Raw genomic sequence first — 16414 nt, 5'->3', positions numbered from 1 at the left:
GCAGGATTGCTCCATCCAGTGGGATCGAAGCTTTTTGGTGGACAGTAGCCCATTCCAAGTCTTCCCAATTCCCCCTGGTACCCAACTTTTCCATCTCTCTCCAGTCCCTTTTCCAAAATCTGTCTTCAGAACTTCGATGCAGCTTAAAGCAGCATCAAGCACCACCCAAGAAAACAAACGACACAGAAACCAAGGCGCAATTTAAAAAGTATAAAAACATATTTAAGAAATATAATATACACAAAATATTCAGCTTTGTCTTTGTTGTACAGGGTGAGTCAGTATCTTCCCCCTCCCCACAAGGACCATCCCACCACCCGCTCATGCAGCATCAGCAGTCGGAGAGCAGTTGACATTGTTTTCTAGGGACGTGCATCTATTGCTTCTTCTTTGGAGAAAGGGTTGCCAGATTATTGGAACTATCATGGCTGGTAAGGACGTGCATCTATTGCTTCTTCTTTGGAGAAAGGGTTTCCAGATTATTGGAACTATCATGGCTGGTAAAACATTTAGAACTCCTGCAATTTTTATTGACCCATTAAAATATTAAGCTACCAAACCTTTATGTGGGCAAATTTAGATTTCCCCAGTTTCAACTCTTGGACTTACACACTCGTTTGACAAGCTCCTAATCATCTTCAATTTTACGAGTGGGAAGGGTAAATTACACTTCAATTTTAATTATAATTGGTCAGTGTAAACAGAAATGAAAACCCTGCTCAAGAAAGTTAAGAAAAATACATAAAAGTGCATAAATGTTCACTATTGCTTTTAGCAGTAGGTCATGAATGTTTGTCAGCTTATCCATGTTCCATTGTACACTCCAATGTTCAGAGCAGTTAAACGTTTTCATGAAAGGTTCACCATTGGAAAGCATACCTATGCTAGATTAGACTTTGGTTTCTTGTCCAATTTCCCCCCCCAAAAAAAAACATAATTGAAGGCAGGAAAAGGTAAGTTCTTTGGGATGGTGCACAACTGGAGGCCAACGCTAGAAAGTAAAGTAGATAGGGAAACAGAAGTATGCGATGTGTATCCTTCCATTTTATGGCAGGATCAGATTAAAATATTTGAAACACTTCATTATAAAGCATGAAGTTGATATTTGCTAGTACACTTTTAAATAAGATGCAGGGTTAAAAAAATATTTTTTGAGGTAGAATGGATTTGAAGCCCAACTTGCAGATTCAGTCCTTTTGTGCGTTTCAGTTGTCCCTTTTTGGTAGGGGGAAGCGTTGATGCAACCTTACGACCGCTCTTCAAAGCCTCCAAAGGAAGACGAGGAAAGGACTGTGCTTTTTCAAACATTGGCTTTTATAAAAACATACTGGGGAATGGAGTCCCCTCTAAAATAAAGTGCAATAGTTGCCCCAGTCTTATTCTACATTTGCATTGGTGGGGTTTGCCTATAGCTCGGCTCTGCCATCCTATTTATGTCTTGACATTATACCTCTATCTTAGGAGGAAATACCCTCCAAGGCCTACTCTTTATAGGGCATGAGCCTGGGACCTTTGAACACAATTACAGAGTACCTTAATTAGACGCACCCTTATGTAAACTAGGTTTTGCCTCTTCTAAACCACCACTGACAGCAGAACCTTTACTACAATTAACACTGAGAGGAGGCTCTACTTCAAGATGGTCTGGGGGAAACCAATGCGATGTATCACTTCATTCATCACCATTTCAACGATGAGCCTACTTTTATCACGGAGGTCTCAGTAGGAAGCAAGCCTGCCACAGACCTCCTGCACAATAAGCACTTCACTGAACCCCATCACTTGCATCACAAATATCGATGGAGTGTCTGGGCTACCACAAGTGAATTGACTAATACACTTCACTGGAGCCCCACAATTCCTCCCATCAACCCTCAACCCCATAAGAGGGCTCATACTGGGAATATATCTTCCTGTCCTACTCAACTTTTGCCTATTTGTGGTCATGCAAGCTCCAGTTTTTAAATTAGATATAGGATTTTTAGCGCAGCATGTGCAGGAAATCTCACTGTACACAAAATAGCACCGGTGGGTAGAAGCTTCTTCCAAGCAATCACTCAAATCTTTCACCCACCTTATTTTAGCATACTCAGATGGCACCCAAGACCTGTGTTCTGGTTTACCAGTCCCAAGATGGGAACAGAGCTTGCTCTTACCCTCCAATCCCAGACCTTCCAAAATGCTCCAAGTAAGCCAACAAATGGCAGAGTTTGGCAACGTTGGGCTGGCCTTCAATTCACATGGGCAAAAAGTCTTACGTACCAGAAAAGGGAGACCATATTGTGACAAGAAATCCTATGTGGGACCATCTCACATGCATACTAGTCTTATAGTGGCAGGTAGTGAATCAGACCCTTAAAGTAACTCGGAGTATCAGGAAACAAACCGTACTGGTCCATTTTGATATAGAACTGCCAAATTCAAGTCTCTTTTTAGCATGCCTTGCCAACGAAAAGTCAAAAGTTCTGCCCATTAGCTCTGCAATGGGCAGCAGGAATACTGCCGTTTTGAAATGGGTAGCAGTGAGGTGCTACAAAGGACTGACAGCTCTACTTTGGTGGTTGAGAACACTAAGACTTTGAGATCATGGATTTCATATTATAGGAAGGTTTACTTCTCACAAAGTTGTGCAGTAATTTGTTTGGCACAATGTAGCAATTTCTGCATTCACTGTGTATGCATGGTCTTTATGCAAGGTCAGTGGCCCTTTATTCTCGTACATTCTCAGAAAAATTACAAATTGCATAGTGTAAGGCCATTTATTCTCACCAAGTCCTATCAAAATCCCCATTTGCACAGCTTCTAGTTGTGGGCAATCACAATTTAGGGATCTCTGGAGGCTGTTGGTTGCTGTGATGTGGAATTTAAGATCGGCTCTTGGCACCTACAGCATGTCATAATCCACTAGCCCCCTTATTTGCCCAATTCGTGCTGTAGTGTTGTGGACAGTTGCACAGCAGAAGCTGTTGGCCACGGTGAAGTTTCATGATCCAGAATCTCAGATGAGCCATTAGTGACCATTGGTGTAAGACACATCCGTGGAGTTGAGTGGATTAGGGGTGGGTGCCACAGTTGACGAACAGCGCACGGTCTCAGTCTTCAGTATGCATTGGATTGGCCAAAGTAGAATACAGAGGAGGATCAGGAGCAACAGGGCTATTACGAGGATGCGTTTCCAGTCTCGGCAGCAGGCCCGCATCCCAGTGCGGCGTTCAGCCGGGGGTACTGCTGAGACCGCCTTGGTTATGCCAATGTCCACACAGATGCATGTTTCTGGGCCGTCGGAATCAGAGATTGATGGCCGCTTATAGCAGAGTTTGGTGCCTTCGATCCAGACAGGCTCCTCGTGCTGCAGATGGGCAGGCAGGATGGACAGGGTCTCCTGGCTGGTCCGCAAGGCTGGGGCCCCCTGCTCTGGGATAGGCGTTGGCTGCCGGCAGAAGGGACATGGCACCTGAGTAGCAGGATTGTCCGCAGCCTGGGATGCTACCAGTCGTGCCACACACTCCAGGCAGACTGTATGGGAACACTGCAGGCTCTTGGGAGTCTTGAAGAGGTTGTCGTAGGAGCCGAAGCAGATCGAGCACTCTAGCATGGACTCTCCGCACTCCACATCATTAGCTGGACGCTGCGTCAAGTCCACCGCCTGCGTGTGCCACACACTCACCGAGGAATCCATGGCTCTGTTCTGAAACGATAAAGATAGGACTGATATTAGAAGCTGAGAGAACAATCTTAACCAACCATAATCATCTGATAATCAACGATTAGGAAAAGTCCCCAGAAAGACCCCTCTGTTGTAAAAACCCACAACTTATCAATGACTGCCTTTACATTGCATCCTACTAGGACACTATACAAACCCTGAGTGGCAATGCGTCACTGACTATATCCACGGTTTTCTATATTTTGAGGATTATGGGTCAGTAGCCACAACTATCTGCATTATGCACGCTGAATCGACAGACTGGAGAGCATCAGTTTGCAAACGTGTGGTGGAAGACTGGAGTACAGAAACACCCTGAAGTCTTTAAAGTCAATTGAATCATCCCAAACTATTTCAGTCATGGGGGAATTGAGTGCTCTGGTTGCAGTTTTTACAAATGTTCCCACAATGCCCTGGTGCTGTAAGCCAAATATGGTAGAAGAGGAACGCAGCGCTTTGACCTCAGTACCTTCAAGATACTTTACTCAAAAGAAAAGGACCCCGAAATTCACTGCCCACCAAATTTTAGAAAAAGCAGTCATTTTATTTCATGGAGATTAGGTCATTTTGGCAGCTATGTGATTGTGTATGGACGGTTGAATGGAGAGAAGGGGTATTACATTGATACCAGTGGTTTGCAATAATTATCAATCTGGCATGCTTGCCAGCCAACCCTCCCTATTCAGGTGGGCGAGCGAGTACTGATTTCAAGGCTAGTCTCCCGCCTTTGATTCCAATATCCAAAAAACCTGATACCTGACAACAGACCCGATTCCTACCTCAACATAAAATCGATGGGAGAAATACAGTTTCCCTGTTATTTTTTGTAAATCCGCCGCTCTCCTCTTCCAAACGTTGGCATGCATGTACAGGGTCAGAGAAATGAAATAGAGTGCGTGCAGCCGACGGCAAGAAGTCAACCGTTCCTAGGAGCTGGTGCCAGAGCACAGAACACCCCAGTCAAGCGTGCACTGTTCGAGACACATACACCAATAATAACAAAGCGCGTCCACATCAGTTTGTCGCCTCTACACACAGCGAGCTGCAGAACCTATTTCCGGACTCTTTGGAAACTTGCAGGAAAGTTTTTTTTTTTTTTAATTAGCCAAACCGACATTAAAATCCAGTATTGGTAGGCCAAGTCTGGCTCACAAAACCTCGGGCTGATGCATTCAGAGCAACCTGTGTTTCCAGAGAAGAGGGCGACCCTAGCAGGGGCGTCGGCATATCCTGTGAGAGCTACGAGTTAGCAGTGGTGCCCCAGAGCAGGATAGATGGAACCTTAAGCAACAAGGGCTAGACTTAGTACACCACAGTTATTAGACGATTATTAAACAAATAGAGGGCTTTAGATTTCAAACCCTTTACTTTTAATAAGTTTAGAATTAGTAAATGGCCAATTGTGTGAGTTAAGTTAGCATTTGTGGCACCATTTTGTATTCAGCCGCCATTTTGTACCATGATCGAAATTAAGCTTCTGTCTCATACTGTCTGCCTCAGCAGAAAGCAGCCTCGATTGTTTCTTTTTATTATTCAAGGTTGAGCTTCATTGCAATAATGAATAGCTCGTACTGTGTTTGCATGCCTTTCCTCCAATGTAGCCCTGCTCCCACTCTCAGAGAGACGGACACGGGGTGACTAACCTTGATGCTAAGGTAGTGCGTACCCGGTCTCAGGATGGTAGCTCATCCTTCTGTGCCTCCTTTGTTTTTCCGTACCCAGGCTGGAAAATTCCAGTCTGGGCGTGTCTTAGGGGGGTTGGAAATGTATATCTAACTTTATCTTGTGGACGGGGGGCAGTCCCTTTGCAGCTATCCTTGGAGGCTGGTCAGACTGCACTCCGCTCGAGCGAATACTAATAAAATAACTTTGGTTTGTATTCTCTACTGTCTGACCTACTCTTCATTTGTATGGAAGGCTGAGAGGTGGTCATGAGTGACCCGGGTGGCCCTAATCAGGTCACTTCCTTCAGTGGGACCGCGTAAGCACACCTCAACAGTGCAGCTGTGCACGTGCTAGGAGGGTGTGGTCATTTAGTAGCAGTCTTCTGTTTCTCATGGGACCGTGTAAGCACACCTAAGCTTGGCAGCTGTGCACGTGCTAGGAGGGTGTGGTCATTTAGTAGCAATCTTCTGTTTCTGAAGATACTGTGTAAGCACACCTCAGCAGGGCAGCTGTGCTTATGCTAGGAGTGTCCGGGCATTTAGTAGCAGGCTTCTGTTTCTGATGGGACTGTGTAAGCACACATCAGCAGGGCAGCTGTGCGCGTGCTAGGAGGGTGCGGGCATTTAGTAGCAGGCTTCTGTTTCTGATGGGACTGTGTAAGCACACATCAGCAGGGCAGCTGTGCGCGTGCTAGGAGGGTGCGGGCATTTAGTAGCATTCTTCTGTTTCTGAAGATACTGTGTAAGCACACCTCAGCAGGGCAGCTGTGCGTGTGCTAGGAGGGTCCGGGCATTTAGTAGCATTCTTCTGTTTCTGAAGATACTGTGTAAGCACACCTCAGCAGGGCAGCTGTGCATGTGCTAGGAGGGTGCTGGCATTTAGTACTAAACACTAAGTGAGGTGGGACAGGGAGCGTTAAAGAAAAGGTAGATCCAGTACCATTGCTCCCAAGAACTGATATGTACTCACTGGTTGGTAACTGTTCCTAAAAGAGAAATATATAACCTACTAGGTTACATAGCGCAGAGGTTAGAAAATGGTCTCTCTATGTGCTTCCAGTTTGATGAAGATGGGGGAATTTCTCCTTTAGAAATTAGTGCCCTCACACACACTTGCGAGTGCCATGTTTCATCATCGGGCGTTGCTCCTCGTGGGGGTGGCGCTGCTGTCCTCCACGGGCCCTGCGAGAGGGCTCTTTGTTGGAGATCTTTTAGGAGACGCCGCAGTGGTGCATGTGGGTCTGAAAAGGGGATGATGCAAGTGTATTAAAATTATCCCGCCGGTACCTTGAAGTTAGTTTTATTCGTAGGTCCGTGAGGTCAAAGTAAAAAGATAATTTGGGAAAAATGAGGCACCTCTTAAATATAGTAGAGGTCAAGGTATTACTCTGCTGCTCTCAGTACTCGTATGCATTCGTGAATGTGAAACCTGGTCGACATTTTTCGCGCTCAAAGGAGATCCCTAATGAATCCTGGTGCACTTCATCAGGACCGTGTAATGTGAATTGGTGCAATAAAAATAAATGCAAAACCTGCCCAGCCGCTTGTTGATTGCCGGAGAGTCACCAATCCGCTGGGCAGGTTCAAGGCCATTGAGAAGGGGCGTAGTTAGACCCCTCCTCTAGACCGCGGGGACTCGCTGTTGAGGCCCTCCATTCATATGAAGGGGTAATTACAGGAACACCATTGAGATGTTCCATCGAGTACTTTAACTCATTCAGAGACTTAATAGAGGTACCATAGGATGATAGGGTGCCTTTTTCCCTGCTCCTATTTTTACAATTCACATTACACGGTTCCGACGAAGCGCACCAGGATCCATTAGGGACCTCCTTTGAGCGCAAAACATGTTGACTAGGTTTCACATTCACGAATACACACGGGTACTGAAAGCAGCAGAGTAATACCTTGACCTCTACTATATTTCTTAACAGAGGTGCCTCATTTTCCCCAAATTTTTTACTTTGACCTCACGGACCTATGAATAAAACTAACTTCAAGGTGCCGGCGGGGTAATTTTAATATACTTGCACCATCCCCTTTTTAGGCCCACACACCCACATGCACAACTGTGGCGTCTCCTAAAAGATCTCCGACAAAGAGCCCTCTCGCGGGGCCCGTGGAGGACAGCAACCCCACCCGCACGAGGAGCAACGCCCGATGATGAAGCATGACACTCGCAAGTGTGTGTGAGGGCACTAATTTCTAAAGGAGAAATTCCCCCCTCTTCATCAAACTGGAAGCACATATAGAGACCATTTTATAACCTCTGCTCTATGTAACCTAGTAGGTTATATCTTTCTCTTTTAGGAACAGTTACCAACCAGTGAGTACAATGCAGGCATATAGTAGCAGTCTTCTGTTTCTGATGGGACAGTGCAAGCACACCTCAGCAGGGCAGCTGTGCGCGTGCTAGGAGGGGACGGGCATTTAGTAGCCGTCTTCTGTTTGATGGGACAGTGTAAGCACACCTCAGTAGGGCAGCTGTGCGCGTGCTAGGATAGGGCAAGCATTTAGTACAGTTCTTGTCCTGCTAGAGGGACAGTGGCAGGCAGCACCTCACAGCAGGGTAGCTGTCCATGCTAGGAAAGTGTAAGCATATATAAGAGTTCTTGTTCTTCTAATGAGGCAGTGCCCATCTATGAGCAGGACAGTTTAACATGTGATAAATGGTGTACGCATTCATTAGAGGAGCTCTGATTGACCTCCCCATATCAGCAGGGCAGCGATAAAACTGCTAGGACAGTGCAAGCAATTATTATCACTATTCTGCTTCTAATGTGGCAGTGTCAGCACATATCAGCAGGGCAGCTGTACATGTGATAGGGCCGTCCAGGCATGTTATTATAACTCCTGTGCTTCTAACAGGACAGTGCACCTGTACATTTGCAAGGACGATGGAAGTATCAGAGCTGCGCAGTTTCCTATTGGACAGTCGAAGCATTGAGCATCGCGAGGTGTACATATACTAGGACAGTGCAAGCATGTATTCAGGTTCCTGGATTTCTATGGGAAAGCTACTCTACTTTTCAACTAAGCTGCAGCATAATTAACTGCAACTGTACCAGGAGAGCAGGCCTTGTATTTAAGAGTTAAGTTTCAATCGGACAGTGCCAGGCACGTTGGAAAGAACAACAAAGGCACTTAATAGACTGATATATTGGAAGGGAAAAGTGCAAGCAATTCTTAATTGCCAGAAACGAGAATGACCATATTAACTCATCTCTGCAAAGCATCTCTATTATTAGAACAGTGCCTGCAAATAGAATAGGGCATTCCAGCACAGCCACGTATTGGGACTGCAGGATTTTAATGGAAAAGTACCAGCACTTCTCAGCAGAGCTGCCAGAAAGTTAACACGACAGTATCAGCCCTTCCACCACGGCTTCTGCTGTTCAGAGCGCAGCACCTGCACTTACAAGCATTGCTGCACTTTCAACGGAACAGACCCAGCACTTCAGTTGATTAGCTGCACTTTCAATGGAACCATACCGGCAAGTTACTTGCCCGTTCAGTTAAACAGTACCAGTACTTACTAAGGTTGCTCTAGTCAAGTCAAGTCAGAGATATTTATATCGCGCACATATCACTCAGTCTCATGGCGCTTGCAGAAAACACCGAAAAGAAAAGAGGACCACGGATTAATTGCCGAAAAGCCAGGTCTTTAACTTTTTACGGAAGTCACCGTGATCAGGCAAGTTACGGAGATAAGGCATTTTATTCCATGAAGAGGGGGCCAGATAGGAGAAGGCACGCCCTCCCTGCCTAGCAGTGCGAATCCTGCGGGGGATGAGCAGGGCATCATCACTGGATCGCAAGGCTCGATAGGGGTGGTACCAGCGGAGTTTTGGCAGCCAATACTTGGGGCCGTTACCATATATTTGCTTATGAGTCAAGCATAGTATTTTAAACAGGGTTTGTTCCCTTATTGGGAGCCAGTGAAGGGAGTTTAAGCAGAGGCGGGCCGAGGTCCTATATGGGCAATCCAAGACAAGCCTGGCGGCCGTATTTTGAAGGACTTGAAGTTTAGCTAACAGATCTGAATTAATGGCATGCAGAAGTGAATTGCCATAGTCTACTCTGTTCATGATAAGGCCTTGTATTAGGGGTCTACGGGCCTCTAAAGGAAGCCACTTAAGCACGTTACGCAGGCTCCGCATAACACCATAGCAAGTGCTGATCACATGCTTTACGTGGCCACTCAGACAAATTATTGTCAATGTGAAAGCCCAGGTTTCGGACCACGTTCTTATATGCGGGGCAAGACCCAAGCTTGGACGGCCACTAGTCATGCGACCAATGGTCAGCAGCTTTGCCGAACAGCATGATCTCAGTTTTGGTTCCATTTAACTGGAGATGATTTGATGACATCCATTCGTCCACTTGGATCAGACAATTTTTAAAACGCTGCCTGGTTTCCTCTGGGTCAGGGCCCAAGGTGATTCAAATCGGAGTATCATCAGCGTAAGATATGACATCCAAGCCATATTGTCTGATCACCGCGGCCAGTGGAGTCATATAGAGATTAAAAAGGGTGGGGCTCAATATAGAGCCCTGAGGAACACCCATCTTTACTGTTCGTTCACTGGACGTGATGTTGCCCATCTGGACCACGGTTTTGCGATCTCTCAGATAGCAGCTGAACCAGTTTAGGGCTGACCCCCTGACCCCCATCTCCCAAAGTCAACGTTCAAGTATATGATGGGAGATGGTGTTGAAGGCCGCCGACAAATCAAGCAGAACAAGAATGGCTGACTGCTGCTTATCCAGGGCTAATCTAATATTGTCCGTGATCTCAATCAGTGCTGTCTCTGTGCTGTGTGCCGCACGGAACCCGGATTGAGAGGGATCTAAAAGTTCATGGCTCTCAAGATGACTTACAAGCTGCCTATTTACTAGAGACTCCAATATTTTTCCAAAATATGGTAGCAGGGAGATTGGCCGATAATTCGAGAATATATCTGGATCCGCTGAAGTTTTTTTTAGAATAGGCCTGATTCTGGCTTTTTTCCAACACATTGGAAAATCGGCTTTTGCCAAGGACTTATTGAAGATTTCAACTAGTCTAGTTAGGACTGTGGGGGCCAGCGAAGGGAATATTTTAGGAGGGAAAGGGTCATCCGGGGAGCCAGATTTAATTTTTGCGATGGCCTCGGTGACTGACTTAAGGTCACATTCCTTAAAATTCTGTAGATAATCATCTGAGATCAGAGGAGACTGTGAGAGTACCACCAGGTCTTTGTCTATGTGTGCAGGGGCCGACGGAAAAGTGCTATGGATTTTCATGATTTTGGCCTCGAAAAAAATCAGAGAGGGAGTCCGTCCATATTTGGGAGACAGGTGCTGCAGATGCGTTAGTAGTTGTAAATTCTTTGAAAATATGGTATAGCTCCCTAGAGGAATTCTCTGCCCTATTTATTCTATCAACCAGATACGATTTCTTGGCTAGTTTGATGTCGAGCATATAACCATTATGCATCTTTTTATAGTTGTCGCGATTAGCGAGATTTCTAGTTTTCCTCCACAATTTTTCTGCAATACGGCACAGACGTTTAGTGGCCTTAAGTGAATCAGTGAACCAAGGAGAGTTTCTAGTCTTGGGCCTAATGTTCTGAAGCGGGGCAATTAAGTCAATAGTGGTTCCAATAGCATTGTTTAATTGCAGTACGTCGTAGTCAACACTCGAGTCGTAATTCAGGGGATAAGAACTAAAGTTATCTTTAAATAATGGGGCAGTGACTTTATGCCAGGGTCTACGAAGAGTAGACTCATTACCCAGATGGAATTTCTTTTTTGGTGCGGAAGGAATGTCAAACTTTAAAAAGGTGGTGATCCGTCCATATTAGTGGTACAGGAATTTCCACCATCAGGTCCAATACATTATTGAACAAAAGATCAAGCGTATGACCTGCACAGTGAGTGGACCCCTTTGCCCGCTGGCCTAGTCCCAGAGTACTCAGATCTGAGAGTAGTTTATCTGTGTCTGGATTGGCCGATAACTCCGCAGGATAATTAAAATCCCCGATAAGCAGGAATTTATCAGAGGCCAGAACATGAGGGGCAATGATTTCTACTAGCTGGTCGGAAAAATTGCCCTTTAAGCCAGGGGGGTGGTAGACCAGGGCTCCTCTCCAGGAGCCATTAGAAAGACCAACAATTTTAAAAGAGCAGATTTCAATGGTGCTACAGGATACAGAATCCAGGATGCTTATAGTGAACGCTCCTTTGTATACAATAAGTAGGCCACCCCCTCTTTTCTCCTTTCTATTGACTCGAAGAATTTTATAATCAGGGGGAAGGGCCACATGTAAATCGGGTCCCGAATGCTCGTGTAGCCAGGTTTCAGTAATAAAACAGATATCTGGGTCAGTGAGAATCAAAAGATCCCATACGTCCAGTGCATGTTTAGAAATGGAACTAGCGTTAAAATAGATGGCAGTCAATGAAGTAGAAGGAGCATTATTTTGATTGGGTAATTTTGGTCTAATAGATGGGGTGGGACTAGTCGGACCATGAGAACGCCTGATCTCAGGATGCAGAGACATGGCAGTTTCATGAGGGCCCAGATATATAATGGGTGGGATGTTAAGGCTTTTTAGTTGGGAACTAGAATATTGTATTAAAACCATTTTAAGTATAGGCCAAGATAGTAACAAGAGGAAAAGTCTAAGAGCAAAATTACACAAAATCACAGGACAAACCTCTACACTTTCTATGATTATTATCTCCGCATATAAAGGTTGTTCTATGCTTTAAACAGAACAGCGCCTCCACTTAAAAGGGGGTTTATACGTTCAATGCACTAGTATCAACACTTCACTGGGCCAGCTGCACTTTCAATGGAACAGTATCAACACTTCTCAGTAGGCCAGCTGCACTTTCTATGGAACAGTACCAGCACTTCAGTGGGCCAGCTGCACTTTCAATGGAACAGTGCCAGCACCTCTCAGTAGGTCAGATGCACTTTCTATGTAACAGTACCAGCACTTCAGTGGGCCAGCTGCACTTCACTGGCCCAGCTACACTTTCATGCATGCCAGCCAACCCTCCTGATTCCGACGGGAGAGTACTGATTTCAAGGCTATGCTTTCGCCGTGGATTCCTATATCCAAAAAAACGGATAACTCCGCATCCTTCTGGCGGTAGGAACTTGTCAAGTGTGACGAGTGTGCACTGCCAGTAACCTGATACTTTGTCACACTCTGCTTGCCGTATTCTTTATCCGTGCTCCTGACAGGCAAGGGGAAACAAATTATATGTGCATTTCTAATATCCAATCCTGCTCCAGCACGGATGTTCGTTAGTCACTCCCATACCGGACAATAGACCCGATTCCAAACCTCAACACAAGTCGATGGCAGAAATACAGTGTCCCGATTATTTTTTGTCTATCTGCCGCTTTCCTCTTCTAAAACGTTGGCACGCATGTACAGGGTCTGAGAAATCAAATACAGTTGGCCGCACACTGCTCGTCACACCAGCATGTTACCCCAAGGAACTCTGGTCGATGTAGTGGCGACGGCGAATACGCCTATGCCACAGTGTTGAAAAAAAGTATGTGTCGCATTAGCCATCCCTGGACACGTGTTTCGAGGTAGTTGCCTCTCGTCAGCAGGGAGTAGGTAAGTGTAAGGGGGTGCCGCGTGGACTGCCAATAACGTAAAAACAGGCAAAGTACCTCTCATGGCGCGCAGGGTCTGAGAAATCAAATCGAGCGCGTGCAGCCGACGGCACGAAGACAAACTGTTCCTAGGAGCCGGCGCCCGAGCACAGCCCGCCCCGCTCGAGACACACACAGCAATATTATTAGAGCGCATCCGCATCAGTTTGTCGCCTCTACACACAGCGAGCTGCAGAACCAGTTTCAGGACTCTTTGGAGACTCGCTGGAATGTGTTTTTTTAAATTAACCAAACCGACAATAAAATCCGGTATTGGTTAGCCAAGTCCGGCTCACGAACCCTCGGGCTCATGCATTCAGGCCGACCTGTGTTTCCTGAGAAGATGGCGGCCCTAGCAGGGGCGTCGGCCGCTCCTGCGAGAGCTACGAGTTAGCCGTGGTGCCCCGGAGCAGGATAGGGGAAACCCTAAGCAACAAGGGCTAGACTTGAAACGCCACATCTTATTAAACGAATTTCGAGGGCTTTAGAGTTCAAACCCTTTACATTTAAGAAGTTCAGAATTAATAAATGGCCAATTTTGGCTTTAAGGATTGGAGTCAGCTCTTCAGTGGAGGTTCTCATTAACACCCATATCACGTTTGAGTTGACCAGATTTTTGTATTGAGTTAGTTAGTGTCACTACTTTCCACAGCAAAGGCATGGATGACACTTATGTCACCATCCAACAGAACCATGCTAATTGTTGTGACCCCCTCAGGAGCTGGGGTTCATGAATCCACTGCCGAATATTACATCCATGGCTTTGTGGGCCAAACTTCTGCTGGGGGATATGACCAGAGCTAAGGTTTTAGTCCCTTGGGGGGCTCCCGTTGTGTGGGGCCTCGCAACCTCAACTACTACTGTGTCCCAGGCCTCAATACACTTCATGCTGGGCAGCCTGGCTTCCTATAGTGGGGATCCTTGGCCCTAGCGGTCCCGTCCGACACTACAATGGTGAGCACTGGGGTCGCGCGCATTCCAATCCAAAGAGTAGAGCCACATTAAGGGTGAACGTCCCCAAAGCGTGAAAAGTCTTCATGTTCAACTCAAGTTTTCCAATTCTATAACCCTTTAGCTCCCCATCACTCTTTTTAAATTTCACTTTAGAACAGACTTAAAGGGCTTTATTTTGGTGTTTTACCTCATTTTATGGTGACTTATTTTCCCTTTGTTTTTACGCCAACTTTTGTAATTTTTCCTGCCGTTTTAGCTGATGCTGTTGTATAACCTATTTAATGCTATTTTGTAATCTTTATGCTGGACTGACGCGTTGGCTGACTGATACGCGGTGTATGCTGCCAAGAAACTGTAAATGAGCCACAGAGAAGTGTTGGGTTCTGTGTGAGGCCGCATGAAGCACTTATACACAGGTGCATGTGATCATCAGATTACAATATACCATTGTGATTACTCATACCACGCTACTAGCGTGCGTGAATCCTATTCACCAGCAGGTGTCTGCTGCGGCTGACCCGAGGGCCATTGGAGTCCATCAGGGTGCAGGGTCATGCTTACTAGTTGAGGCAGGCATTTATTTCCAGGGAAATCACACGAGGTGAATTTCTACTCGAGAACTTCCTGGTGGTTGGGTTATTTTAGTCTGAAAAGGAAGTGCCAGGTCTCCGTTTACACCTGCACAGGTGAGCTGTAATAGAGCACCACTGATGTGGCCTCATTAAAGGGCAGACTTGTCAAAGCGACAAGTGGTGGGGAACGTGAAGGAAAATTATAAAATGTTAAACATTTCCTTTAAAAAAGGCTGCAAATTCTGATCGCTGTGTAGTCTGGCCAACAGACAGGGCGGTACCTCTAGAAGGCAGGTAGGCTGGGGGCGGGGCCAAGGTCAGTTACATGGCAAACTGGGCCCGCACTCTGGCCACGAACACGCCACGTACAGGCGGACCCCCCCCCCCCCCCCCATGTGGTGCAGTGCGAGAAGTCATTGCTGAAGACTCCACATCTCATACCCAGTCCTGCCAAGAGAGCCCAGACGTTGGAAAAAGCGACCTTCTGGCGGGGATAATCGGATTTCAAAGTGTTTACATAATAAATGCTTTGAAATTTGTTCAGGGACCAAGGACCACACGTCACAACCCAAGGAGAAGAGTTGGCCTAACGGCTAGGGCGCTCGACCTCGGACCTGGGTTCGAGTCTCAGTAATGACGCTGAACATCCTGTGCAAATCACTTAATCTCCACGTAACTGGCGCTATGTAAAGCGTTCTGATACCTGATTCGGGTCAAGTTCGCGCTATATAAAACTGCAACAACAACAAAATATGATGCCCTATATACAAGTGGCATAACCGCCGGCACCACAAGACAACACATGACTATAAAAGTTTTGCTTTCAGAAAATGCCAACTCCTTACAGTGTGGGCTGCGTGTATTCACGGACAGCAGCAGTGCCGGGGCCTGGCCGAGATGCTAAAAGCAGGCAGCGCGCCCACCGTGCGCCGGCACCGCACTCCAAGAAATTCAGACCAATGCTGCAACAGTGGCACCTCTGGGAGGGAATTTTAAGGCGGGAGCGCACATCTTGGGCTCCAGATAAAACTGGAGGGGCCATCTGCAAAGGAAACACGTGTACTTAACGAAAAGAAATACAACTGTATATAGATACATACACACGTGTATGTATTTTAGACAGTCACAAAATCAGCTTTGAACGTTTTTAAGCAAAAACTGCTTCGCAATGAAATTAGTGCGCCGAGGTTCATCATTTTGTTGTAAAACTTTAGTATGCGATGTATCAATGCCCAAACCGTTCATTGCATGATCCTTGCCCGTCTTGCACTGCGCTCCATGCGTTCACCCTAAAGACACAGCCCAACATTGGCACCACAATCATCAGAAATATACGCTGGCACAGAAGCCATCAAAATAACCAAAGTTATCTTACTTGGGTAATGAATCTGCTGCCGAGATCCGCCATTGCTTTCAGGTCCCCATTTAGAAACTCGCCACGGACCGACCAATGTCTTACTCTAAAGAGATTGGACTAGAGTGAACGCAGGCCGCCGCCGGGTATGCAGGGCCCGAAAGACCGGTGCGGGCCGGATCGGACCGGCTTAGGGCGGCGGCTTTTGTCGTAGGATCAAATTTTCGCTTGTATCCAGCAGCACCAGCCATTGGCTGGCGAGGAGGATGGGGTCGCCTGGAAAGGGGGAGGGGCAGCCAGATAGGAACCCGGTTTTCGGCCTTGTCGCCGCTGACGATGGAGGACGCACCTGGGACCCGCCCGCATCTTTGGACCGCTGGGAAGATTCTTTTGTTCCCGGCCACGGCCGTTCTCCCCTGACGGGGCATTTAGTTAGCAGTCTTCTGTTTCTGAATATACAGTGAGGGAGCTGTGCGCGTGCTTGGATAGTGTTAGCATTTAGCA

At 46.5% G+C, this 16414-nt stretch overlaps 1 protein-coding gene across 3 annotated transcripts; it reads right to left on the bottom strand.

Moving 5' to 3' along the window:
• Positions 1 to 203: 203 nt before the first annotated feature.
• Positions 204 to 16117, bottom strand: LOC146868299 (RING finger protein 223-like). 3 transcript variants are annotated; one of them, XM_085609649.1, is made up of 3 exons: positions 15932 to 16117; positions 15402 to 15598; positions 204 to 3688 (listed from the first exon to the last, which is right to left on the bottom strand). In XM_085609649.1, the coding sequence occupies exon 3, from the start codon at positions 3677 to 3679 to the stop codon at positions 3011 to 3013; it is 669 nt and encodes a 222-aa protein (XP_085465775.1). In that variant the 5' UTR covers positions 3680 to 3688; positions 15402 to 15598; positions 15932 to 16117; the 3' UTR covers positions 204 to 3010. The 3 variants fall into 3 exon arrangements, with proteins under 3 accessions (XP_085465775.1, XP_085465772.1, XP_085465777.1); XM_085609646.1 differs by lacking the exon at positions 15402 to 15598 and having other exon boundaries at positions 15932 to 16116; XM_085609651.1 differs by lacking the exons at positions 15402 to 15598; positions 15932 to 16117 and adding an exon at positions 13049 to 13150.
• Between the last annotated feature and the right edge of the window lie 297 nt (positions 16118 to 16414).

Source organism: Triturus cristatus, chromosome 1_2 (genome assembly GCF_964204655.1).
Source record: "Triturus cristatus chromosome 1_2, aTriCri1.1, whole genome shotgun sequence".
NCBI classification, from domain to species: Eukaryota; Metazoa; Chordata; class Amphibia; order Caudata; family Salamandridae; genus Triturus; species Triturus cristatus.
The sequence above is the reverse complement of the archived record's forward strand: the minus strand, read 5'-3'. Positions and strand labels throughout refer to the sequence as shown.

What these genes read in the sequence shown, in the direction of transcription:
- LOC146868299 (XM_085609646.1), bottom strand. Translation starts at nt 15,964, where the DNA reads ATGGCGGATCTCGGCAGCAGATTCATTACCCAA. An exon ending in GCAGCAGATTCATTACCCAA is followed by an intron (nt 3,689 to 15,931) that starts GTAAGATAACTT and finishes TTATCGTTTCAG; the next exon opens with AACAGAGCCATGGATTCCTC.